The 11,476-nt window shown below is 37.9% G+C and overlaps 2 protein-coding genes across 2 annotated transcripts; one reads left to right on the forward strand and one right to left on the reverse strand.

Moving 5' to 3' along the window:
- Positions 1-3,175, reverse strand: LOC133533959 (uncharacterized). Its single transcript, XM_061873048.1, has 2 exons — positions 2,163-3,175; positions 1-1,734 (listed from the first exon to the last, which is right to left on the reverse strand). Coding segments are annotated over exons 1-2 (894 nt in total). The 5' UTR covers positions 3,055-3,175; the 3' UTR covers positions 1-1,732.
- A 2,750-nt stretch (positions 3,176-5,925) lies between these two features.
- LOC133533946 (uncharacterized) lies at positions 5,926-8,120 on the forward strand. The gene has a single exon (XM_061873035.1). The coding sequence runs from the start codon at positions 5,957-5,959 to the stop codon at positions 6,983-6,985; it is 1,029 nt and encodes a 342-aa protein (XP_061729019.1). The 5' UTR covers positions 5,926-5,956; the 3' UTR covers positions 6,986-8,120.
- The last annotated feature ends 3,356 nt before the right edge of the window (positions 8,121-11,476 follow it).

Consider the following 11,476-nt stretch of genomic DNA (forward strand, 5'->3'; position numbering starts at 1 on the left):
ATGAATTGGTTCTTTAGTATTATTTTTTCTAAACAAGGCACATATTTGACAGTTGTTGCAAAGTTCTTTAATTTGACTTGTCAATCCAGGCCAAAAAATAACATTTTTAGCTCTTCTAAGACATGTATTTAATCCTAAGTGACCCTCATGAATAATTTTTAACATCATTTTCTGTAATGCTACTGGTATCACAATTAGATTATTTCTTAAAATTATTTCGTCGACTAGAGACAATTCATTGCGAAAATTCCAAAAAGATTTTACTAAATCATTTAGTTTGTTTTTAGAATTTGGCCAACCATTATGAATATAGCCCTTTACGCAAGACAGTGTGGCATCCTCATTAGTTTTCATGGCAATGAGTTGTCGTTTTTCATTTGAAATGGGCAACGAATCTATCATGACCTCAACATGACAAACAATTTCTTTGCTAAACTCTTCATCAAATTGCTTTGTTTCATCATTTTTATCAACTATGAAAGAGCGACTGAGAAAATCTGATATATACATTTGTTTTCCAGGCACATACTTAACAGTAATGTCATATCCTTGTATCTTAAGCATCATTCTTTGTAGTCTGACAGGAACTAAAGATAAGGGTTTTTTAAATAAGATTTCTAATGCCGAATGATCACTTTCAACCAGGGCATGTTTTCCTAAAATGTACTTATGGAACTTAATGCATCCAAACACAATAGCAAACATCTCGCGTTCAACCTGGGCATAACCTTTTTGACATTCAGTTAGTGCCTTAGAAGCATATGCAACAGGCTGTCTGTCTTGTAAAAGGCAGGCGCCTACCCCTTCCGAGCTGCAATCTACCGATACGACTATATCTTTATTGCTATTAAATAATTTAAGTGTGGGAGCGTTTGTTAATGCCTCCTTAAGTTTATTAAAAGCATTTTCATGACAAGGATGCCATTTAAATAATATGTCTTTTTTAAGAAGCTCGCGCAACGGGCTTGTAATAGTCGAGTAATTGTTGATAAATTTTGACAGGTAATTTGTCATTCCCAAAAATCGTTCAAGTTCTTTCTTGTCACGAATGCATTTTAATTCAGAAATGGCCAAAACTTTTATTGGATCAGGTTTAACCCCTTGGTCACTTACAATCATACCTAGAAATGAAATTTCTTTACGCAGAACTTGGGACTTCTCCCTATTGAATTTGACATTACATTCTTGAGCTCTTATCAGTACATTTAATAACACTTTATTATGCTCTTCCACAGTGCTAGCATAAATTATTAAATCATCAACATAAAATTGTACATTATCAATATCACTAAATGATTCCTCCATGCGTTCCTGAAATGCTTCTGTTGACACGGAAAGTCCAAATGGCAATCGTTTATAGGAATAATTACCAAATGGAGTAGAGAATGTACATAACTTTGAACTTTCTGAGTCAAGCTGTACTGTCCAAAACCCACTGCTACAATCAAGTTTAGAGAAATATTTAGAGCCTGATAACTTATCTAGTATGTCATCAACTGTTGGCAATTGCTTGTGTTTTCTTATAATGAACTTATTCAAGTATCGAGGATCAATACATATGCGAATTTTATTGTTCTTCTTTTTAGTCACAACGGTAGAGTTGACCCACTCCATCGGATCCTCATTTTTAGTGATTATTTGCTGTCTTACCATATTGTCCAACTCTTCCTTAAGGCTTTGTCTTAGTGCTATAGGGACCCGACGAGGTGGATCGGCTCTGGGAATTGCATTTTCCTGTAATACAATTTTATAGGGTTTTTTAAAACAGCCAATACCATTAAATAAATTAGTAAACTCTGCCATGATTTTATTTGTGTCAGTATTATTTGAAACATTTATAGAATCAACCATGTTTCTAGTAACTAATTTTAATTTCATGCAAGATCTTAGGCCTAGGATAGTCATACAATCTGTACTGACAATGACAAATTCGATGTTGTCATACTTTCCATTCTTGAGGTAAGATTTAATGGTGCACACACCTTTGACAGGTATGCATTTATCATGTAGTGTCACTAACTTAATGCGTTTATTAACTATAAATTTTTCATCAAGGTTGAGTGACTTATAAGTAGCTAAGGACATGCAGTTTACTTGAGCACCAGTGTCTAGTTTGGTATTTATATATTTATTATTTATAATTAAAGTCTCAATCCACTCACATTCACACTCACTGTTGATACAGCCAATGAAGAAAGTCTCCTCGCTGTCGTCTTCGTCCTGTTTCTCTGTTATGGTTGCAACCTGTTTGTTTCTGCACACTTTCGCAAAATGATTTGGAATACCACACTTCTGGCACTTGCAACCTATAGCTGGGCATTGATGCGCACGATCCCAGTTGTTGCCGCAGCGATAGCATTTTCTTGTGTTGACTCTTCTTGTTTTTGAAGTATTGACATTGTTAACGTTATGCACAGGCGCAGTGGTAACGTTGAGCACCGAGGTTGAAGCTATCTCATTTGTTAGTTCGGTGACCTGTTTTTGCGATAATTCCGCTGCTCTGCACATGGAGACGGTTCTCTGGAGAGTAAGATCCTCCGTGCGCAGAAGCCTCTCTTTCATTGCGGAATTGGCTAAACCTATTACAATAACATCTCTGACGAGTTCTTCTCTCTTATCACTGAAATTGCATGTCATACTCTTATTGTGAAGGTCTGTAAGGAAATCGTCAAAGGATTCTGTAGGTCCTTGCGCCCTTGTAAAAAACTTGTGACGTTGCATTGTGATGTTAACTTTTGGAATAAAATAAGCGTTGAATTTTTTTAAGACATCATCAAAATTTTGTTTTTCCTCTAAATTAAATGAATTATAAATCTCAACGCCCTTGTCCCCTATGTTGTGAAGTAACAGTGCAATTTTACGTTCATCAGAAACGGTATCTAGGTTCTCTGCAAGAAGAAATATCTTAAATTTTTGGACCCATAGTTTCCAATCTTCTTCCATTGAAGCACTATATTCTAATGGCCGCATATGGGCATGTCCATGCGAGTATTGGGGGTATTGTAATGCCGGCAGAATTGCCGGGTTTGATGAAATTTTACTTGATTCACCCATTTTCGTGTTTCACATCTATTATTTTATACTTCTGACACCATGTTTGTTGTTTCTTTCACTATTTCAAGTACAATATAATTAAAAGACATTATTTGAAGCCATCTTTTATTGAACTGTCCCAAATGTCCAAACCAACCATAAACTAAAACCATAACGTAACAGTTATTATGGTTGACCTATTTAATATAGATTTTGTATTTAGAAGTAAGTTTAGGTACTAAAATGTTAACAAAAGATACCCTACGCGGGCACGCAATTATTACCTCCGCGATGCAGGCAGTTAAGTTGTTTACTTAAAGAAAACGACCTACAGAGCCTGGCCATCGAATTTCATATTGAGTTCACTGCAATTGAAATTTGTAAAATAGGTCTAATAGTAATTGTATTGTACAGAACCGGAAACGGCGACTTTGAAATTTACTTAGATAAGCTAGAATTATTATTAGATAGATTAATAAACGAGAATAAAAGTTTCATTCTAGTCGGCGACCAAAACGTAGATTTCATGTCAGAGAACGTATCGAGGCGGCGGGTAAACGAAATCTTACAAATGTATGGGTGTAAAAACTGTGTCGAGCTTCCAACCCGTGTGTCCGCGCACAGCTCAACCTGTATCGACTGCGGGCTGGTGCCGCGCGAGTACCTGGGCATTGAAGCCAGGCCGTATCGCACAGCGTCAGCGATCATAACGCACAGGTATTCACCCTCCCTACTCCACCCCGACAAACACTCGAACCAAACAGTTTCATCCAAAAAAGACTATTTACTGACGAATCATTAATTACTTTTTATATTGACATTGAGAATTATAATTGGAATTTTGTATTCGATGACGTAATTTCTATTAATGATAAATTTGACAAATTATTTAATATTTTAATGTACTACATTGACATTCACTTTCCGATGAAAAATATTTTAGTTAAAAAAACCAAACATGCACCATGGATTACGGAAAGTCTTTCTAAATTGATTACCAATTACAATGACTTGACAGTAATAAAACGACAGTACCCAAATATGGAAAATCTCGCGGAGTGCATCAGCTACCAAGCAGATCGCATTAGGTCGGAAACTTTGACCGCCCGCCGAGAATACTTTGGAAACCGTATAGCAAATAGTAAAAACCCGTCGAAGGAGATGTGGCGTATAGTAAACGAGGAGTCGTCTGCAAAACCGTCACGACATACTATATCACTCAGAGATGAAAAAGGACACGATTTGCCATCCAGCAAAGTACCGGAAGTATTAAATCGTCACTTTCTAACGGTAACATCAAAATATAAATTAAATATAAACAAGCCAGACTCTGTGAAGCACGTTAGGCATCATCTAATAAATAAAAACGTACCAACTTTCATTCTGCCTAAAATCACACTCACAGACCTAAACCGCAGTCTGAGGTCCATGATAAAAACACGCCGGACGCTAGATATTTACGATATTTCCCTTAACATACTCGAGTGCATCTGGCCAGTCGTCGCAGGGCTACTAGTAGAACTCATTAACACCGTGTTCTCGTGCGTCGAGTATGTCCTGTTTATAAGGGAATAGGTGAAAAAACTGCTGTGGACAATTACAGACCTATCACTATAGTCCCCAACATCTCTAAATTAGTTGAATCAATTATATCAAATAGTTTAATGCATCACTTAGAGACAAATGACCTACTCACGGACAAACAATTTGCATATAGAAAAAATAGGTCCACCACAACAGCTGCATCCGAAGTATATGATTGCGTAGCAACGGCGTTAGACGATAAGTACAAACCGGCAGGGGTATTCTGCGACTTGTCCAAAGCCTTCGACGTTATAAATCATGACCTACTGTTAGAAAAGATAGGATACTATGGTATCGCTGATAACACCCACAAATTATTTAAGACGTTCCTTAAAAATAGACGGCAGACAGTCGAGGTCAAAATCAAGGGCAAAAATGTTAAATCCGATGCAGGTACACTGAAACAGGGCATACCTCAAGGCTCCGCGCTCGGAAATACCCTGTTCTTAATATTTTTTAACGATCTTCCTTCCTCTGTTGCTGAAGGCTCGATGGTATTGTTTGCTGATGACACCACCGTGGTAGTGAAGGCGCATACGTACTCGCAGCTCGAGGAAAAATTAGCGAATACGTGCAGCCAGCTTCGTGAGTGGTTCTCGGCAAACGGCCTCATCCTCAACGTAACAAAATCCCATATAATGCTTTTTTCAGCCAGTCCTTTGGTGAATATTCCACAAATACATACTCAAATTCCAAGCTGTGATTCGTGCAAATTCCTTGGATTTACCGTTGACGCAAAACTAAAATGGAAAGAACACATTAACAACTTATGCGAAAGGCTTAGTAGTGCTATATTCGCGATGCGAAAACTAAAGCCAATTATTTCAAAACATACGCTGCTCCAAATATACTACTCCTATTTTCAATCGCTCATGTTGTACGGTATTATTTTATACGGAAATTGCACAGAATCAGATAGGGTGTTTAAATTACATAAAAAAGCCTTACGTATATTAGCAGGTGTACATCCCAGACACCCGTGTCGACAGCTCTTTAAGAAATATAACATAATGACGCACTACTCTCACTATGTTTATGAAATTATTATGTTCACACGCCGCAATATCCATTTATTCAAACGTGTAAACATGCCTGGCAGAATAACCCGCCAGACCGGCCGATTACAGTCCGTGCCGCGGCGCCTCGCGCTGCTCGACAAAAACCCACGCGTAATAGGCCCGGCGTTTTATGAACGTCTACCCGCCACTCTCAAAAATGAATCATCGGACGAATCAGATCAGTTCGGTGCACGCACTCGCCGCGAACGCACATGCGCACGATATTCAATACCTCATTTTGTTTTGTATTCTTCCTAGTGGTTCCCAAACTTTTTTAAAATATGCAGTGTGCCTTTTGTAAAGAAGTTGTTAGTGACAGCGCCCAGTGTGCGAGTTGTCGTGAAGAAATAGGCTTTTGCTGTGCTCAAATTACGGAGGCGGGATATAGAAAGCTTGGAGTGGACCGCAGATCAGCATGGAAATGTCTCAAGTGCAGAAGAGATGCATCCCCGGCCCAGGGGAAAGCAACGAATATAAGTGAGCCATCACAGGGCCATAGTTTGCCATCGAAGGTGAACGTGCCGGCGCGGGCTAAACCCGCTGACAGGAAGGAGGCATCACCTGGTCCAGCCAAAACAACTGACCTGGACACCATCATGAAGCAACTGAAAAGCATGGAAGAACATCTCGCCTGCCTGCCTGGACTGGTTCGAGATGTTGGAACCCTTAAAACTGAATTGGCCGAGGTCAAAAACTCCTGTACCTTTGCCAGTGCGAAGTTGGATGAGTTTTCCGGTCGTCTGGTTGAGGTGGAGAGTAAAATTCCAAAACTAGAAGATGTTGATGGCAAAATCCAGGTGCAAAACAAAGAGATACTACTGATGAAGGAAGAACGTGCACTTATTAACCAGCAGATGCGTCTTAATAATATTGAAATAAAAGGGGTCCCACTAAAGAAGAACGAAAATCTTTTCTCAATCATGATGAATATATGCACCGCTGTGAACTTTAGTGTGGACAAGAGTGATATCAACCACATATCCAGAGTTCCTATTCACAACTCCAGTGACAAATTGATTATTGTGAGCTTTATTAATCGTTATATTAAAGAAGATTTAGTAGCGGCAGTCAGACTTAAAAAGACCCTCACGGCAGAGGAAATTGGCTTCCAGGGAAATACTCAGAGAGTGTACGTAAATGACCACCTGACACCCGATAATAAGAAACTTTTGTCACTTGTCAAATCGTCACTAAAACAGAAAGGCTACCTCTACGTGTGGGTCAGATACTCTAAAATTCATGCTCGGAAGGACGACAGTTCCAAAGTGCATATAATTAATAATGAACGAGATTTAAACAAATTGCTATAAATTGGTGTATTTTCAATTTATCGTTTAATTATGTCTTCTGCTTTGCAGTTTTGCTTTTGTTATTATTGTTTAATATTAGCATTAAGTGAATTTGCTTAAGTTTGACGACCGCTGACCGGCCCGCCTGGGCAGTCTTTTGTTTGCCGCTCCGTCTTATCGCTAACTGCAATAGCCACCTTTTGTTTACACCACGCTCACTGAACACTGCTTATCTCTTTTTTTCGCATTCGTTAAGTATTGGGTTTAATTATTTATTCTTTCGCACCTATTACACCTACCTTATGGATTATTATAACTGTATTATAACTATTGACTGGCGTGTACTTCGCATTTTATTCATAAGTAATTTACCGTTGTCATTGTATTGGAGGATGCAGTATTATAGTTACTTTAATTTTTACTCAACTTTAGTTATAAAATCAATCTCAAATGGGTAGTACATCAATAGATAATTAATAATCAAACGAACTTACCTGTGAAGTTTGATTACAATTATGCGAGTATCCAAATCCAAGACAACAAATATAATTTACTAGCAGCAGTACACGTTATCGTGCAGTCCAAGTCACACATTTTAGAGATTATAGTATTTAAAAAACAAGTTCGCGCTGTCCCTCTCACTCGCTACGCTGCGTTCCTGCTTCGACATCGCTCCTCCAGTACTCATTATTTCAGAGTTATTTTTGTGTTATTAACAGAGACTATTTTATTTTCATTTTTGGGGATGGGGGGCGGGTCTTTGTTGTCTTGGATTTGGATACTCGCATAATTGTAATCAAACTTCACAGGTAAGTTCGTTTGATTATTAATTATACTTCGTATCCAAATCCAAGACAACAAATATAATTTACTAGCAGATGTTCAGAGCTTTGTATTTAAATTCAAATCCTGAATGCGAAAATAAAATAAAATATCGATATCAAATCAGTATGTTACGAACATACTGATATTATTGATTTTGACTAAAGAGAACAACGTACCACCTAGAAGTTATTAATTTATATCCAATTTAAATAATTATTTATGTATCTACATAGTATAAATGTAAAATGTATGTATAGCATAATAAAATATTATAATGATAAGCGTCATGCATTAAGGAGTGAAATTGCTCTTGGTATTTCATTTCGTTAATATTAAAAATGTATAAAACTTTCTTTGATTTTACTGTAGTGTATTGATAAAGTTGTATATATCTAAATATTCACAAGGTACAACTATTTTTATGTAATTTACAAGCCAGGACGCCATTAAGTGTAAATGTGTTTTCAAGCTTTAGTTGGCACTAAATAAGTTTTAGATGGGCATTTTCTGTCTGTAACCATATAAACAAACCATTTTGTATAATTTAGAATTTACCGACCATTCTCTGGATGTAATTACAACGGAGACAAACAAGCATACGGCCCGCCTGATGGTAAACAATCACCGTAGCCTATGAATGCCCGCTACTGCAGAGGTATATTACATGCGCGTTACTGACCCTAAAATATAATCTAATTTTATGCTACGACACTTTAAAGTTAATTTTGAATACAGCAATCAATACTTTCCTCGGTAAATAGCCTTTGAGTGAGGTAGATAAAGGAGAATTTTCTTCATTGTAAAGCTACCATAAATATCAAGGCTATATGTAAGTACTTTAAAACTAAGTCTGGACAATTACTAGTAGAGTATCCTGTAGGTATTAAGTATTTGAAACTTATCACTTTGAAAATATAGATGGACTAATTGTAGTTATTACCACAGATCAAGAAATAGTAATATGATATTATTTATAACTAAATAGCTAATCTCATCTGCTTATGCGTATCTGAACGATGATGGCTACTACGCTAACAAGTGGCAAGGAACTTAGGTAGATTATGTGTTGAGTTATGATATATTTGTGAACGAAATATCTGGCATGACTTGTAACTTGTAATTCATTTTAAGGAGTAACATTTTTTAACGTTACCTACAATAAAACTGTACAGTGTGCATTGCGACGAAAAATGAAAACTATTTAAGCTTTCTTTTACAGCAAGACAATATGACAACCCGAGCATTTACATTTCAGACAATAATAATGTTATTGTTAAAGGATTTCAACCCTTTATTGCGATTATTAATCTAGCTACTTAGCGCAAGCGACTGCAACACGTGGCAGCATAACTCTAGTTGCATGGTTGCACAATTTACAGCACTTATTTCGCGTCGCGGGATAGTGCATCAACGGCGGTTCAGCTCTTGTTTGATGCGGCGATGTTCCCCTGAAGTTTGGAGCTGAGAATCCGTAAGTAAATTGTACCGGATTTATTACATTAGGCTCGTTGATATGGTATATTCTTGACAGCATATCAAAGCTGACGTTTGAAGTTATTAGGAGTATATAACAGCGTGATATGAGTACGAATCATAAATTTGGGTTAAAGGGTTTACAGATATATTTTTTCCTATATGTTGTTTACATACAGCATTTCTTTGTCTGTAAGGGCAATGAATGACATTGCGTACATTTTGTTTAAGGTATTTTAGGCCGCATTAACACCTATTAAAGTACCTCAGCGTAACAAGAACCTCCTTTATATTTCATTATTTTTAGAAGTCCTGTAAACTTTAGCTCAACCTTAAATATTTTTGCTCTTTAGTCCCTTATATTTACATGCGTAAAGCTACTTCCAATACTATTAAAGTCTTCAATCATTACATTGGCATCAACACTGTTATAGTAGAGCAACGTTATATATCTTTGACGATATCATTTTGAGATATGTATAATGACCGACTGTAGACCGAAGAGCGAAGTGACCGAAGAGCGTAGCGACCGAAGTGCGAAGCGACCGAAGAGCGATGCGACCAAAAGGAGCAAAGCAACCGAAGAACCAAATGACCGAAGCATTATAACCTCGACACTTAAAATGAAGCACATATAGCCTCGACGCTGCGGAAATGGAGGCCTCGATACGATTATTGTGGAATTGTAGAGTACATATAACTTAAAGTGCGGCATATATCTTCGTCACTGCGACAGCTGCGACAGCGGACCCCTTGACACAATTATTGTGGAGTAATGATAGCATCCTCACTATGACGTGGGGCAAACTTAGCCTCAACACTACGACAGCAGAGCCCTCGACACAATGATTGTGGAGTAATGATAGCCTCCTCACTATTAAAGTGGGGTACATATAGCCTCGACGCTGTGAAAGCGGAGCCCTCGACACAATATTGTGGAGTAATGATAGCCTCTTCACTATTAAAGTGGGGCAAATATGGCTTCAACGCTGTGCAAGCGGAGCCCTCGACACAATGACTGTGGAGTAATGATAGCCTCTTCACTATTAAAGTGGGGCAAATATAGCTTCGACGCTGTGAAAGCGGAGCACTCGACACAATGGTTGTGGAGTAATGATAGCCTCATCACTATTAAAGTGGGGCAAATATAGCTTCGACGCTGTTAAAGCGGAGCCCTCGACACAGTGATTGTGGAGTAATGATAGCCTCATCACTATTAAAGTGGGGCAAATATAGCTTCGACGCTGTTAAAGCGGAGCCCTCGACACAATGGTTGTGGAGTAATGATAGCCTCATCACTATTAAAGTGGGGCAAATATAGCTTCAACGCTGTTAAAGCGGAGCCCTCGACACAATCATTGTGGAGAAATGATAGCCTCTTCACTATTAAAGTGGGGCAAATATAGCTTCGACGCTGTTAAAGCGGAGCCCTCGACACAATGGTTGTGGAGTAATGATAGCCTCATCACTATTAAAGTGGGGCAAATATAGCATCGACGCTGTTAAAGCGGAGCCCTCGACACAATGATTGTGGAGTAATGATAGCCTCATCACTATTAAAGTGGGGCAAATATAGCTTCAACGCTGTTAAAGCGGAGCCCTCGACACAATGATTGTGGAGTAATGATAGCCTCATCACTATTAAAGTGGGGCAAATATAGCTTCGACGCTGTGAAAGCGGAGCCCTCGACACAATGGTTGTGGAGTAATGATAGCCTCTTCACTATTAAAGTGGGGCAAATATAACCTCGACGCTGTGAAAGCGGAGCCCTCGACACAATGATTGTGGAGTAATGATAGCCTCTTCACTATTAAAGTGGGGCAAATATAGTACCATGTCGACATCTCATTTATAAGAAAATATTTATTTAATATGTGTTTTAATTTTGAACTATTAATTAATGTGCATTATAAAATTACATTAAAACTTTAATCAACACAGTTAATACCGATTTTCTGTTTGATGAATATCTTGTTGCACAGTAAACCTAAGCTTCTAAGTACTCACGGAAAGGAGAATTATTATTAGACGGAGTCCACAATATTACACAAATCAAGTATATCTTTCCATAATATATTTCATTTTAAAATTATATTATATTATGTTAATCAAAGCTGTCTAATAATAACAAAGCGGGTAACTAATTGATGATCAAATTTAGGAGGCGACCACATCGATTGGACCCAAGACTCGACGATACCGCGATGTCCGAT

This window comes from Cydia pomonella, unplaced genomic scaffold (assembly GCF_033807575.1).
Source record: "Cydia pomonella isolate Wapato2018A unplaced genomic scaffold, ilCydPomo1 PGA_scaffold_29, whole genome shotgun sequence".
NCBI classification, from domain to species: domain Eukaryota; kingdom Metazoa; phylum Arthropoda; class Insecta; order Lepidoptera; family Tortricidae; genus Cydia; species Cydia pomonella.